At 35.9% G+C, this 15,476-nt stretch overlaps 2 protein-coding genes across 2 annotated transcripts; both read right to left on the bottom strand.

The window, feature by feature from the left end:
- Positions 1-6,520: 6,520 nt before the first annotated feature.
- Positions 6,521-7,471, bottom strand: LOC307109695 (olfactory receptor 5L1-like; the record flags this gene model as incomplete). The annotated part of the gene is made up of 1 exon (XM_079788561.1): positions 6,521-7,471. The coding sequence occupies one exon, from the start codon at positions 7,469-7,471 to the stop codon at positions 6,521-6,523; it is 951 nt and encodes a 316-aa protein (XP_079644687.1).
- Positions 7,472-13,971: 6,500 nt separating this feature from the next.
- On the bottom strand, positions 13,972-14,913 carry OR5D18 (olfactory receptor family 5 subfamily D member 18; the record flags this gene model as incomplete). The annotated part of the gene is made up of 1 exon (XM_079788577.1): positions 13,972-14,913. The coding sequence occupies one exon, from the start codon at positions 14,911-14,913 to the stop codon at positions 13,972-13,974; it is 942 nt and encodes a 313-aa protein (XP_079644703.1).
- Between the last annotated feature and the right edge of the window lie 563 nt (positions 14,914-15,476).

Here is a 15,476-nt window from a genome sequence, read left to right as displayed (position 1 = left end):
CATAAATTTTAAGCAAAATTATTCACAATTCTATTTTTGAGGTGACTAATTTTGGAGATTTGTGGCCCATAAAAACCCTTTAAATTTGGAATTATGAAAAGAGAAAATTAAAATATACACTGAAAATTATCATTTTCATATCAATTTAGCAAAGTGGTTTAATCAATTATAATAGCAATGACCTATGCTATTAAAGACACAGGAAGATGGAACTTGTCTATAAATTTTTCTGGACTATAATTAGGCTGCACATATTAGAAGACTTAACCCTGATAACAATAAAAACTATCTTATACTTTAATGGGAGATTTTTAATAAGATATATTAATTTCATTGACAAAATTGTGAAAACCTACATCCAAAGCTACATTGCAGCATTGTTTATAATATTAACAATTAGAAAATGTAATTGTGAAAAAGAGCTATTGTCAAACTATGGAGCATCATATCTAGGGTAGAAGGCTATTGTGCTATTTGAAATTATGTTTTAGAGATGGTTCATTTTTAAAAGATACATACTAAAAAACATGGTGTATACATGTAAATGGAAATGAAGATGTACCTGTCAAGGTATGAATACATATGATAAAGATTTTAAATGTTGTCACTGTAATTAGACTATAATTGAAAGGTTAATCCTTTACCCACATTTTAAAAAGGGTTAAGTGAAGAATTTTCCCAGGTTCTCTGAAGTACTTGGTTGTGAAAGTGGTTACATTTGTGTATTCTATATAAATTAGATCTACCTTTCAGACCTATCCTTAAAGGAAAGGCATAAGAAATTAAATAATTTTATTCTTATACCCATGATGTGATACACATAAATGTAATGAAAATTGAGTGAAGATATTCTGGACAGAAAACATAACCTGGTATTTTATCCATATCTTGAGTTAATTTTAAAATGAAAGCATATCACCTTCCGAAAGTCATGGTTTTCTCATTACTTGACAAAACAAACAAACAAACAAACAAAAAAACCACCCAAATCCTGAATTATTTGCCCACTTAAGAGTTAAACCAAGAAAATCAACTTGGAAAAAGGTTTTCCTGTGTTCTAGGCTGATAATAAGAAACTACTTTATGGTAAACTGAAAACAAATCTTAAAGACCTCATTTAATGAACAGTCATAATCCTCATGTCCTGACTATCTGTCCATGACCAACTCTCAGGCACATCAATTCAACCTTCAGAATATAGGGTGACAAAAGTATGGTGGTTACTAGAGGGAAGGGGACTGGGGGTAGTAAAGGGTGAAGAGGGTCAAATATATGGTGACGGAAGATCTGACTTTGGGTGGTGGGCACATGATGCAATATACAGATGGTGTATCACAGAAATGTACACTTGAAATCTATGTAATGTTATTAACCAAGGTCATCCTAATAAAGGTAATTAAAAATAATTAGAAAAGTCACTCTATTAACATAAAAAAAGAATTAGGGAGTTCCTCCATGGTCACAAATTTTAGATTCCATGACAAAAATTGGTGTGAAACAAAGTGGAAAGGGGTGTGTGTGGGGGGAGAGAGAGAGAGAGAGAGAGAGAGAGAGAGAGAGAGAGAGAGAGAGAGAGAGAGACTACCATTTGTTTACTCTGTATTCTTCATACACATCAACATTTGGTGTTCCAGAAGAAATCATTCTAATTTCACCATCAACTGTCTCTCAATACTAAAAGACAAAAGCATTTGAAACAGTAAGTGTACAGGAATATGGTCTGTTAAATAATTCTCTAATTAGCAGAAAAACGAGTTAGCTATATCTTTAAAATAATGTTTTCTGGGAAAACATGTCCATTTTAATTTTCAAGTAACCAGAGCCTCGTTGTAGCTAACAAACCTGAGTGACAGACATTTCCTCCCTGGTGCTGGAGATGTTAGGACAAGTGTGGTACACACTTAGAGACTTATATGTAATTTAAGCTCCTGGGGAAGGGTCCCTCAAGTTGCAAATCAATTATTAATTTATATGGTATAACAAAATATGTAAAAATTAAACTAAGACAATGTATGGTGTAACATATAATAATTAATCTCTATGGAATGCAGTTAAGAAATTTGTTTTTTTAAATTATCCCCATTTGGGAAAAACCTATTTACATAATACCCTTCTAGATATTATGGTGCATTACAGTCTTACACCCTGGTGTCATGTAGATGCGTCACAGCCTATTATTGCCGTAACAACACAAATATTTCTTATAAATTCTCCCTTTCTTATGACATTATAAAATCTCCTAAATTCCTATAGGGCACAGTGACTAAAGCCATACCAGAATTCCTTAAATACCATAAAAGTAATGAACCTACTGGTCAGAAAACTATATAAAAGTTCACATTTATTAAGCACTTGTTGTATGCTAGAACCTTTTCTAAGTATTATACACTATTCATTCATTTCCAGGTGATAATAATCAATAAAAGGATGTATAAGAGGTTTAAGAATATTAGCTTGCTTTTTGAAATTGTGAAAGCAAAAGCAAAGAAAATATATTCATGTTCTCTTTTACGCTTCCTTTCTATCACCTACCGATCAGCATAAATATATTATCAATTCATCTGGCCACTTAACTAAGGGTAGATCTGTTTTCTTCATTGGCACTATCATTTTTTTTCTTTTTTATACTCAAGTGCCTGACAAACTTTGATTAAGAAAGCATCCATTTCAAAGAAGAATGAACACGTCAACCACACAACTAGATAAAAAGGCCACCTTGCCCCACTAGGCTCCTTCGTTTTAGAGATCTTAATTGATTTCAATAACTGACTATGAGGGCTACCTTTTCTTTCTCTTCCTGTTTTAAATACCCACTTTATGTTTTAAATTCAGTATTAAATGTAAGCCCACACACTTTACAAAATGTTCTCTCCAATATTTCCAGTACCCAACTAGCACCATATAGTTATTGCAATAGTATTGACTATATTCCCTATGTTGTACTTTACATTCCTGTGACTATTTTTTAACTACCAGTATGTACATTTTTAAATCTTCACTGGAGGATATGTTTTTATTCATTTTAGAGACAGAGGAAGGAGAGAGAGAGAGAGAGAGAGAGAGAGAGAGAGAGAGAGAGAGAGAGAGAGAGAGAGAGAAACATTGATCAGTTGCCTCCCATAGAGGCCCTGACTGGGGATAACACCTGCTACCTTTTGGTTGTACGGGATGATGCTCCACCCAACTTAGCCACCCAGCCAGGGCTATGGATTATTTTTTATAGTCATAACTAGAAGCAGGTGCTGCTGGCATCTAGAGCCCATGGATGCTGCCTAACATCCTATAGAGCAACTGATACACTCCACAAGCAAATTATTATGTTAAGACTGCTGTAGTTGAAAATCATTTCTCCATATGTAATGGTTCTTGCATTCCGTGTTTACTGTTTTACTTAGTTTCCTTCTATGGTGTGTGTGTGTGTGTGTGTGTGTGTGTGTGTGTGTGTGTGTGTGTTCATTCTGTTTGGTGTTATCTGAGATTCTTGAACCTGTGGTTTGGTGTCTTTTATTAATTTTTGAAAACTCTTAGCCATTATCTCTACACATACTTCCTCTGCCCTTACATCATTCTATTTTACTTCTGAGTTTTCAAATAGAGTTATTTAGACTGTTTGATAGTCATACAGCTTAAATACTTTCCCTTGTTTCTGCACTTTTTTCTCTACATGTAATTTTGAGTATTTTCTATTGATCTCTCTGTATGTTCACTAATACTTTCCTTGAGTGTGTTAAGGCTACTGCTGTGCCCATATTTATTGCTGGTGGTTTGTTTGTTTTTTATTATTATTATTTCTAGCAAATTTAGTTTCCATGACTTAGTTGAAATTCCTTATTTATTCATACATGTTGATAACTTTCACAATAGTGCCCACAGAATTTTATTAGATAGCATGTCTGATATCTCTAACATCTAAGTCATTTTCCAAATCTGAGTGTGCTAACCAGTCATTTTCTCCTGCTCATTTGTGCTATGTCTATATTTTTTAAAATGCATATCATGTGAAGGTCAATAAAGACTGCAGTAAACAGCATTTTGCCTGAAAATGATTTCTATCTTTTGCTTAGCATCAAGTATAGTGCTTTAATCTAGGCTTCAGTCTTGTTAATAATATGATTACCTCTGTGTTCCACAAACTTCAAATTCATATATTTCTATCTTATTTGATGGTGGGAGTTGGTTTGCCAGAGATTCTCAAAATGTAATCCATCCTAAGGTTTAGGTCTTCTCTTTGCATTTAGACCTCTCTCTAGATTCTTTCCCTTCTCCTAGCAATGAATTCTGTTACTGGGAACTCTATTCTTTTGTTAGTTGGTTACCCAGTGAGCTCAACTATCTGATGGGTTTTCTATAAAGTTTTTAAGCTTACAGAATATATAACTTTTTGCATTATAACATAGAAGCAAATTTCCTTCTAATTTACTATCTTCTACACTTCAGCCAAAAGTCTGATTACATTGGTTTAAACAAGATCCAACTAAGTGTAATTGCAATATGTTTTTTAGTTGTCATTAAGAATAATACTAAAGATGTTTTAAAACTTCTCTGAATCTGAGAAAGTAAATTTTTCTAGTGACTACATATTAATTCCATTTTAAAATAAATATATTACCAGGAATATAATTATATGTATTAAATTATTAAAATGAACATTGATAAAAAGGGCTCATAAAAATGTGTAATAAATTATGCTTTTCAAGTAGTCTACCACCAATATATCCTCAAATATAGCAATATTATAATAGGAGTGCACAATAAATACTAGTTCAGACTCTGTTACAATTCAAACTATATTGGAAAGGACAGCTTTTAGTTACAATTATTCTTAATGTTCCCACAGCCAGATCCTCCTACCTCTGTCCATACCTATGAAAAAAATATGAAATGTACCTCAACATAATAAAGCCCATATATGACAAGCCTATAGCTAACATCATTCTCACTGATGAAAACTGAAATCATTTTCTATAAAATCTGGAAAAAGACCTGGATCCACTCTAGCCAATTCTATTCAACATAAGACTGGGAGTTCTAGCCAGGGCAAGGACAATAAATACAAAGAAAAATAAATACATGTCATTGTAATACAACTCTGTAGAATAGTTAAAATTAAATATGACTCAAGGACAAAGAAATAATGTGAAATCTGATGATCCATGTATTTTAAATTAATCATGATGGAAATAAAAGCTATGGTATACACTGAAAATAATAGGTTTTTTCTTTTTCAAGTTAAATTTGTGATGAATTTTTTATGTCAACTAAAACTTGAACAAATATAGATTTAAAAAATTAATTCATTTAAGAGACACTTGAGTAAAAAACTTAAATAACACTAATATAAATCATGTTCTGCATGGCAGCTGTAAGAGGCGCCAAAGAAGATTCAAAATCTCAAATGACAGAATGGAATAAGATGAAATGTTACATTTGTGTTTATTGAAAAGTGTAGTGCCTCTGTGGTTGAAATCTCAATTAATCATCTTTATTTTGTCACTCACTAATTCTAATACATTGGTCAGAGCACGTAAACTATATATTTTCATTTCCTCAAAATAAAAATGGATTTATACCTCTAACTTTACAAAAATATAATCATCCCACACCAAGATTAGAGAAAATACATGAAAACGTTTTAAACATGAGTTTTTCATAGATTCCAATCAAGAGTAATATAACATTTTTGCTATTTTTACGTTATTGTTCCAGTTAACTTAAAATTAAGTTAGTGACAATATACAAAGGAGGGTAGCTTATTTAGAAATATTTAAAATATTTTTGTTATCATTGTATATGTAAATATTTAGAAAATGTTGATATTATTTTAATTTATCATTGTAAGTTTAAAATTATATAACCATACCAAATTATTTCATGAACCCGTATAAGACTGTTATCTGCTTTTCATTTTACTCTCACAAATACAACCAGAATTTTTCCTCCCAATAAGTTTCTGAACAATTTTGGAATTTTATCCAAATACAAACAGTGCAGGACAAAAAAAAGAAAATATAAGGAATTCAAGTAACATTGATGATGGGATTTAAAAAGATGTACGAAGTTACAGAATTTTAAAAATTAGATACCTGTGTGTATGAGGGCATCTTTCAATAAATATGACTACTATTAGAGAAAAATGAATCCTCCCTAATATACACAATAATCTAGATTTGTTATTTCTTTGTTTAGATTGTCATTGAAATTGGCATTTAATTTAAAACAACATTCCAACTCAAGGAAATCAATTAGGTCTCAATGCTTACAATAAATATACTCAATTATTTAATGAAGACTGCCTACAGAGTCCAGATGAAAAGAACTGAGATGTGCTCTTGGTCAAGCTGCTATATACATTAATTATACATTTATGCTGATTGTCAGGTAATCAAAAGTAAGTATAAAGATAAGTGAACCAAAATGACTCACTCATAAAGACCTACTCCCGGGCTGTTCTCTGTACTCCAGCACAGCAGCCCACAGATTCATCCCTCCACCAGCCTCCCCTATGGGACCCTGAGTCCTGCTAAGAAAATATTCCCAGAGAAAATATTTTGGAGCCCACCACTTTTCTGAGAGCTTCTTTAACGTCTTTGTTCCTCACACTATAGATCAGGGGGTTCAGCATGGGAATCACTACTGTGTAGAACACTGTAGCCACCTTGTCAGTATCTGTACTATTGCCAGTACTGGGCCGGCAATAAGTGAAAAGGATTGTACCATGGAAGATAACGATGGCTGTGAGGTGGGAGGCACAGGTGGAAAAGGCTTTGTGTCTTCCCTCTGCAGAGTGCATCCTGAGGATGGTGATGAGAATAAACAAGTAGGAGGTGAAGATTATCACAATTGTGATGATCTCATTGAAAGTGGCTACAATGTATAGGAACAGTTCATTCATAGAGACATCAGTGCACGCAAGAGATAAGAGAGGGGGCAAATCACAAAAGAAATGGTTAATCACATTTGATCTAAAGGATGGGATCTCAACAGCTAAACACAAGTGAATCAGAGAACACACAGTCCCACCGAAGTAGCAGCAAGACACCAGCTCCACACAGAGATTCCGGGACATGGTGACCATGTACAGCAGTGGGTTACAGATGGCCACAAAGCGGTCATAGGCCATCACAGCCAACAGGAAGACTTCAGTCACCACACATGTGCAAAACAAGTAGAATTGCACAGCACATCCCAGGAAGGAGATGGCTTTGTCTTCGTTTACAATATTAGCTAGCATCTTTGGCACAATGATTGTGGAGTAACAGAAATCCACAAAAGACAGGTGACTGAGAAAAAAGTACATGGGAGTGTGAAGCCGAGAGCTGACCTGAATCAGTGAAATCATGCCCAGGTTTCCCAAAACTGTGACTCCATAGATCAGAAGGAACACCATGAAAAGAAAGACTCTCAGCTCAGGGACATCAGATAATCCAAGAAGAATGAACTCTGTCACGATGGTACAGTTTTCCTTGCCCATGTCCCCACTTCATTGGAGTTGGAGAAAAATATTGTTATTCTCCATTATATGATCCCAAATTCAGTTTTGACTGTCTCCTAAAAAATGACATGAGAATAAGTAGGATAGTTAATTTTTTCTGCAAATGGACATTGTTCTTGTGAAGTTTAGAAAATGCCCAAACATTGTAGCATACAAATGCATAGAGCTCACAGTTTCATTCACAGATCACACAAAAGCATTCACATTCATAAAGTCAGTGTGAGTCCTTACACTGGTCCTATAAAATTTTGGGCCTGGACAGGAATCATTATAAGACATCCAATATTATTTAATTAGCCATCTTATTTTATAAAATTTCAATCTCTTTTTCCTGCTGACTTTTTAGTCAATACTAGAAAAATTGGGATCCCAGGAAGTAATTTTTTTAATTATTATACTGTTTACCACTGAAATGCTGAGACGTATGCTTAATTAAGATTGCTAAACCACAAGTGTTTATCAATATGTTTTAGAAGGCAAAAGTAGCTTTTATGCATTTTTCTATGAAATTAGCATAGTGATATTGTTAATTAGGTATTTAATGTCAGCCATTATTTAGTGAATTGGTACTCTTGGATTCAAACTTCCTGCAACTATGACTCTGAAGCCTTATAATGACCTATTTGACAAATGAACTCACTGCTTTAAATCCATTTGAAGAACTAATCAAAGATGTGAATATGAAGTTATTAACAAGAATATTTGCTGCCACACTGCAGCATTATTGATGATAGTAAAACTTAGAAATAAAGTGTCAAGTAGGATGGAAATGGTCAGAGTTATGGTACCTATATATTATGGAAAAGTACACAGCTATTAAAATTATATTTTTGAATAACTTTAATGACTTATAAAATGACTATGCTAAAATGTCAAGTTATAAAATAGTAAGCCATGTTGCACAGATATTATATGTGTATACATAATTTGAATTGTATATTTAAGCCTCACAACACACATCAAATGTAAATATTTTATTCCAGTTATTTTTTTAAACACAGAATATAGAAACTTGCCTGAATTCCTACAAAACGTATTATGAGATTGGCTCAGGAAGAAGCATGTGATTTTTTTAAAAATATTTTTTTTGTTGATTTCAGAGAGAAAAGGAGAGGGAGAGAGAGACAAAATCATTGATCAGCTGCCTCCTGCAAGCCCCACAATGGGGATTGAGCTCACAACCTGGGCATTTGTCCTGACAGGGAATTGAACCATGACCTCCTAGTTCATAGGTTGATGCTCAACCACTGAGCCACACCGGCTGAGCAGAAGGGTGTGATTTTTTTACTAAGGGATGGATACATTCAAGGCCTTTGACATATAGAAAATGCCAACAGAGGGTGAGGACACCCTCATTTATTCTCTCCCTCCTGACCTTTGGGCGATACAGGCATTACTGTAGAGGCACCAGGAGGAAAGAGAATCTGAACTGAAACCCAACATAACCAAGTATTGTTCTCATTCTTCAAATGACTTCTAAGAAATAAAGTATATGTGCATTAAGAAATCCCAATTTAAAAACAAATAATTATTCTGATGATATGGTTTTCTTTCTTCAGTGGCCAGTAAAAGTGCGTTGTCTTTTTCTGAGTTCAAAGTAGTACATAATTTTGAAAAACCTTTGGAAAATGCTTTCAAGTCTAAAGATGCTCCAAGATAAAAACCCAATGTGAAGACATTTTTCACCAAATATTCAACCACCAACTCCTGTATGATCATTTTTGTTATAATTATGCTTTTTATTAGGCATCATCTAGGAATGTAGTATTCCACATAAATGATTTTTAAAAAAGAAAAATCCGGCTGCTGGTTACATATAGAACTGGTTACATATAGGTTTTTAATCAGCAGTGATTTGTATTCCCATGGGACATTTGTCAATGTCTGAAGACATTATTTGTTGTCACGATAGGGAGGGGTGCTATCTAGCAAGTAGAGACTAGGGATGCGGCTAAATACCTTATGATATATACAATTGTTTCCCCCTTTACCCCCAACACACACGTACCAACAACACATGCAAACATCAAAATATTATCTGGCCCAAAATATGGAGAGACGATTCAAAGTGTTTTGCACATGGACAAAGTCATTCCTCCCCTTTGTGCTTCAGAGGGGGTTCAGCTGCCTGTGCCCCTCCATAAGCAGTCCTCAGGCCCCTGGCTGCCACTCAGCCTCAGAGTGACCATCAGGAGGGTCTCCATGCAATTTTTACCAGGTTGCGTGGATGGCATTAGTGAGAGAGAGTAGGAGGATGAAAAGAGAGAAATCAAGCATTCTTCCCAATTAGTTTACACTCTCCCTTTTACACTAAAAGCTGTTACAAGATCATTGGTTCTGCAAATTAAATTGTTCCCATTTCTCACCAAGATTGTATCTCAATAGACAGAGAAAATATTTTCACAAAGGAAATTAAGAAAGAGGTAAATGCAGGTTTCAAAAAATATGACTAATACTACTGCCCTCCTTTGCAATTCTTTCTTCTCTTACATGAGGCTATAATAAATTACCTCAAGGAGAAAATAGAAAGAAAAAGCTTCCAGATCCCAGAAAATAACATGTATATCCACTCCCAAAAAACTGAGTGTATATTCCAATCAACCAACCTGCAGGACAGACATTGCTTCCCCGGTTTCTGAAGGTGTTACGATGGGAAATATAGGCTTTATGGCGTGTGTGTGTGTGTGTGTGTGTGTGTGTGTGTGTGTGTGTGTGTATCCCTGGGGCCCATGTTCCTTAAACTTCCCTAAATAATTGTTGATCTCTGTGGGACACCAAGAAGATATCAGGAAAATACCACCGTCTTGGGACTCAAATCAGTAATGACTTCTATGAGATATTAACAGGGGAAAACTATCCCAAGCTGGTTTATTTACTATATAGTCCAATATGATGCCTTGAGAGCTCAGGGTGACTTTTAGGGTGTTGTATGCTTCATCCAAGCATCGATCTGTGAACCAGAGATCACGCGGATGTTATGAAATATGTAAATAGGGCTTATAAAATTCACCTGTCTTATCTTCAAAAGCTCCTTCCTTAAGAGCATAGGGTCTGAAATCACGCCAGAGTTCTGCCAAATACCAGAAAGGGGTGGGAGCAATCAACCTCCTTGTTGACCAATTTCCATATGCTCAGTACTGTTCTGAATATAACTATTAAGACAATTCATCTTCAAAACACTAAATCAAAAAGGCATACACATCCATATGTTCATTGCAGCATTATTTGCAATAGACAAGATATGGAAGCCACTTATGTGTCCATCAATAAATGTATACATAAATAAATGGTGCATATATACAATGAAATATGACTCAACCATAAAAAAATCTTGCCATCTGCAACAAGGGATTTTGCTGAGCAAAATAAGTCAGACAGAGAAAGACAAATACCATATGACTTCACTTATATGTGGAATCTAAAGAGCAAAATAAGTAAATAAAAACAGACTCACAGATATAGAGGACATTTTGATGATTGACAGATGAAAGGGGAACTGGGAAGTTGGGTGAAAAGGGTGAAGGGACTGAGAAGTACAGATTGGTAGATACAGAACAGTCACGGGAATGTAAAATTCAGCATAGCACTTTATAATATTTTAATAATATTATAATACCATGTATAATGTCAGGTGGGCACTAGATTTATCAGGGTCTTCACTTAGTAAGTTATATAAATGCTTAATCACTGGGTTGAACACCTGAAACTAATATAATAGTATGTATCAACTATAACTGAAAAATAAATTATTAAAAAGACATTTTATTTTTATAAAAATAAGTGAGACTAGTATAGTTACACGTCTTTACAAATGAGGTGACTGAGGCAGACAGGTGTAACTTGCCCGAAGTCACACGTGGAATGACTGATAGGATGAGTCCATACGCTGCTTTTTTGGTTTGTGCCGCCCATATGACTGTGTGAGGAAGAGCAGAGTTACTGAATGGTGCTGGGATGGCATCCGCCCTACTCAATGCCAGAGGCCGCGAAATGGGATTGCCTCTGGTGGGTGGGTGGACTACACTCTGGTTTTTTGGAAATGGACATGCATGATACTTTCTGGGATCTGGAAGCTTGTTCTTTTTATTTTCTCCTGGGGGTAATTTATTATAGCTATGTGTAAGAGAAGGAAGAATTGTATAGGAGAGCCCTCTCTTAATTAGAGAGTGTCTTAAGAAATGTCATGTTTTGATATTATTTAGGGATACAGTAATTAATTGAAATTAAAAATCCAAACACAAAATATTTCTCATAAAAAGAAATATTTCCAAAACAGTTTTTAAATTTTTATTAATTATATTATATCCAAAGTTGCAGTGTACTTATGTTTCAATTAGTGGTATAATTATTATTGTGTCATTGCAAAGTTAACTTAATCCAGAAAGAAAAACTTTTGATATTCCCAAAGCATTATGATCAAAAGAAATAAAAAGCATTAATGTGATTAATCCTATATAATAAAAGCTTAATATGCTAAGTGTCTGGTCGACCAGTCAACTGTTCAACTGATTAAAGTGTAATCTATACTAATAAAAGGGCAATATGCTAATTTGACCAGGTCGACCAGATGTCTTCCAGACGTCCCACTTCCTCCAGCAGGGGGCTGAGGCAGAGATGGTTAGGCATGGTGGGCAGGGCCAAGGCAGAGGTGGTTAGGGGCCATCAGGCCAGCAGGTGAGCAAGCAGTTAGGGGCACGATCAGGCTGGCATGGGGGAGCAGGCAGTTAGGGGCACGATCAGGCAAGATCAGGCCATCGTGGGGGAGCAAGCAGTTAGGGGCGCTATAAGGCAGGCACAGGGAAGCAAGCAGTTGCTATGATGCCCACTACGGCCAGCAAACCGGACCTATCTGGGGGCCAACCTCCCAAGGCCCCTCCCAGGGCCAGCCCCACCCCTGATTGGCCTCTACCACACCAATAGGGGGCGGGGCCAGCCAACATCCTGCAGCCCCTCCCCCAGCTGGCCCAACCCCCTATGAGCCCCCAGCACTCCAATCGGCCCATGCCCATCCCCCAAGCCAGCTCCGCCCCGATCGGCCCCCCCACTCCAATTGGTGGCGGGGCCCACTAGCCAATCTCCCACAACACCTCACCCTAGCTGGCCCGGCCCTGATCAGGCCCTGATTAGGAGCGGGCAGACCAGACAACCTCCTGTTGTCTCCTCTTCCTGACAGGCCCAGCCCCAATCTGCCCCAATTGGGGCCATTACATTAATGATTAGAGAGAATGCAGGAGCGTGTGCAAGTTATTCAAGCAAAAGTGATGATGTTAACAACATCAGGTATTTTTAATTGGCCAGTTTGAACAGGTCTCAATGCTAACAACGCTCTGGTTTTCATTTTATCTCAAATAAGATTGTGTAGACAATTAGTTTTCAACACTTTGGGCACTTCCAAGCACATTTTTTTAAGATGGGAGTTTAGTTTGAGGATTCAGAGATTATGCTAATGTTCAGACAAAAATAATAAAGGATTGATAATGTTTTTGATCTTTTCATAGGCAGAAAAATAGCTTGCAATACAGGTAGGGCAGGCACTAAACATGCTTACTTCTTGTTTCTAAGATTTTCTGAGATCCAATCTACCATTTTTGAGTGGTTGGTGAAACCTATCATATCTTATTATACTGCCACATTGGAGCTCCTTTGAAAACACATTGAGGATATAGACCATGTAGTTTCAATTTCCCAGTCATGTCAAGTTACCTGTATTTACAATACAACTCATGCAGACGCACACACACACACACATTATGCAGTATTCTCTCAATTAAAAATTTGTTGGGTCATTGACTCAGTATTACATTCTGAACTCTTTATTTTGTTAGGCTTTTGTCTACTGAATAAAAGTCCTACCTTACTGAAATGTGTCTCTTAAAACTGTCTATTCTGCTATCCAAGGCCAAGTGCAAACAATACCTATTTTATGAAGGCATCTCTCCAAAGTCCCTAAATAGATTTGAACTTTTCTTTCTCTCAAACCCTTTATGATACTTATTTTCTACCTTATACAATGGCCACTTTCTTCATTGCCCTACTGTCAACACTAGATGTTGTGTTCCTTGAAAATGAAGACTATGATATCTTAACTGCTATTTGTATTTTTATAAGAGAAATCCATCTGTTTATTGAAGGCCTAGTCTACTCCAGGCATGTTATATGAAAGAGGGATGAAATTAATATTTATTGGGATTCTATAAGGTGTTCCACATGCTATCTATACTATCTTTTAATCTTTATAATCAGATTAGGAGCCAGCTTATATTATCTCAAATTTATAAATGAAAAATTAAAGTGAAAGAAACTGATGATTTTTCTTCAGTAAGAGACAGACTTAAGTTCGGTCTCTTTGAGTCAAAATTCATGTCCTTTCCACTGCACAACATTAGCTCTTCAACAACTTAAAAAACATCTCTTTAAAATAAACCTTTAAGGACATACTTTATTTGCATGTAGGTACAAACTCTACTAAAATAATACGCTCAACAAGAAAAGACTTTAGTGTCCATTAGCTTGCTGACTGTATCCTTGATCTCTTTATTTCTCATACTGTAGATCAGGGGGTTCAACATGGGGATGACCACTGTGTAAAACACAGATGCCACTTTGACTGTGTGCCTGGAGTTTTGGGAGTTGGGCACACAGTAGAGGAAGAGGATGGTGCCGTGGAAGATGGTGATGGCCATCAGGTGTGAGGCACAGGTGGAGAAGGCTTTGCGGCGACCACCGGCTGAATGCATCTTGAGGATGGTGACAAGAATAAATACGTAGGACATGAGAATAATGAGTAGTGTGCTGACCTCATTAAAGGTGGCAAAAATAAAAAGCAGCAACTGGTTGACATAAGTATCAGAGCAAGAGAGGGAGAGCAGTGAGGAGAACTCACAGAAGAAGTGGTTGATTGTGTTGAACCCCTCAAATGATAGCTTGATAGCAGAACACGTGAGTATGAAGGAGCACGCTACTCCCCATGCATATGATCCGACCACGAGCAATGCACAGAATTTCTGGGACATGGCAACTGTGTAGAGCAGAGGGTTGCAGATGGCCACAAAGCGGTCATAAGCCATCACAGCCAATAAAAAGGATTCCGTTACCACAAAGGTACAAAAGAAAAAGAATTGCACTACACATCCTGCAAATGAAATGGTTCTGTCTTCTATGACTAGGTTCACCAGAGTCTTGGGGGCAACAATGGAGGAATAGCAGAAATCCACAAATGAGAGGTGGCTGAGGAAAAAGTACATGGGGGTGTGCAGCTTGGGGTTAATTTTGATGATGACAATAATCCCAATATTCCCTACAACAGTGACACTGTAAATGGCCAGAAAAATCAAGAAGAGGGGGACCTGCAGTTCTGGGTAATCTGAGAAGCCCAAGAGAATGATCGTGGTCCCACTTTTATTTCTCTCCGACAGTATCATGGTTTCTGTTTCTCAGAATCTGAATGAGTCCTGAAAAGAAAAATATTAAACTAAGTGAGGGTATAAAAAGCTGGGTTAATATTCCTTATCAAACTGGTAAATGAAGCAAAAATATCTTTCAGAATTTTTCTATGGGTTTATTATACAAAATATGCTGAATGTATAATATTTTTAAGCATGATAACATTTTTTAAATTTTTCTGTACATAAAAAATACAATTATTGAATTAATTTTCTAAGTTTTCAATTGTACTGTTTAATATTTAAAAATAGTATGAGAACAAGGGATTTATGGTATTTTAAATCAAATCCACCCATAACACTTTCAGCTCTCCTTTTTTAATGACATAAAAGATAAGCCTAACATCACTGATTTTATCAACCCTGAAATCATCAATAAAAATGAGAAATTTCTAAAATTAATGTTTGCTTCATACATTCACACTGTGACATTAAGAATGAATACTCCTAACACTTTAAATTTGTGCCTTTATTAATTTCATATAGCACTTTAATCTTTTCCTTTTTTAAGATATATTTTATTGATGTCAGAGAGGAAGGGA

The sequence above is a fragment of the Cnephaeus nilssonii genome (assembly GCF_951640355.1).
Source record: "Cnephaeus nilssonii genome assembly, chromosome: 13".
NCBI lineage: Eukaryota > Metazoa > Chordata > Mammalia > Chiroptera > Vespertilionidae > Cnephaeus > Cnephaeus nilssonii.
Note: the sequence above shows the minus strand (reverse complement) of the source record. Positions and strands in the feature narration are given on the sequence as shown.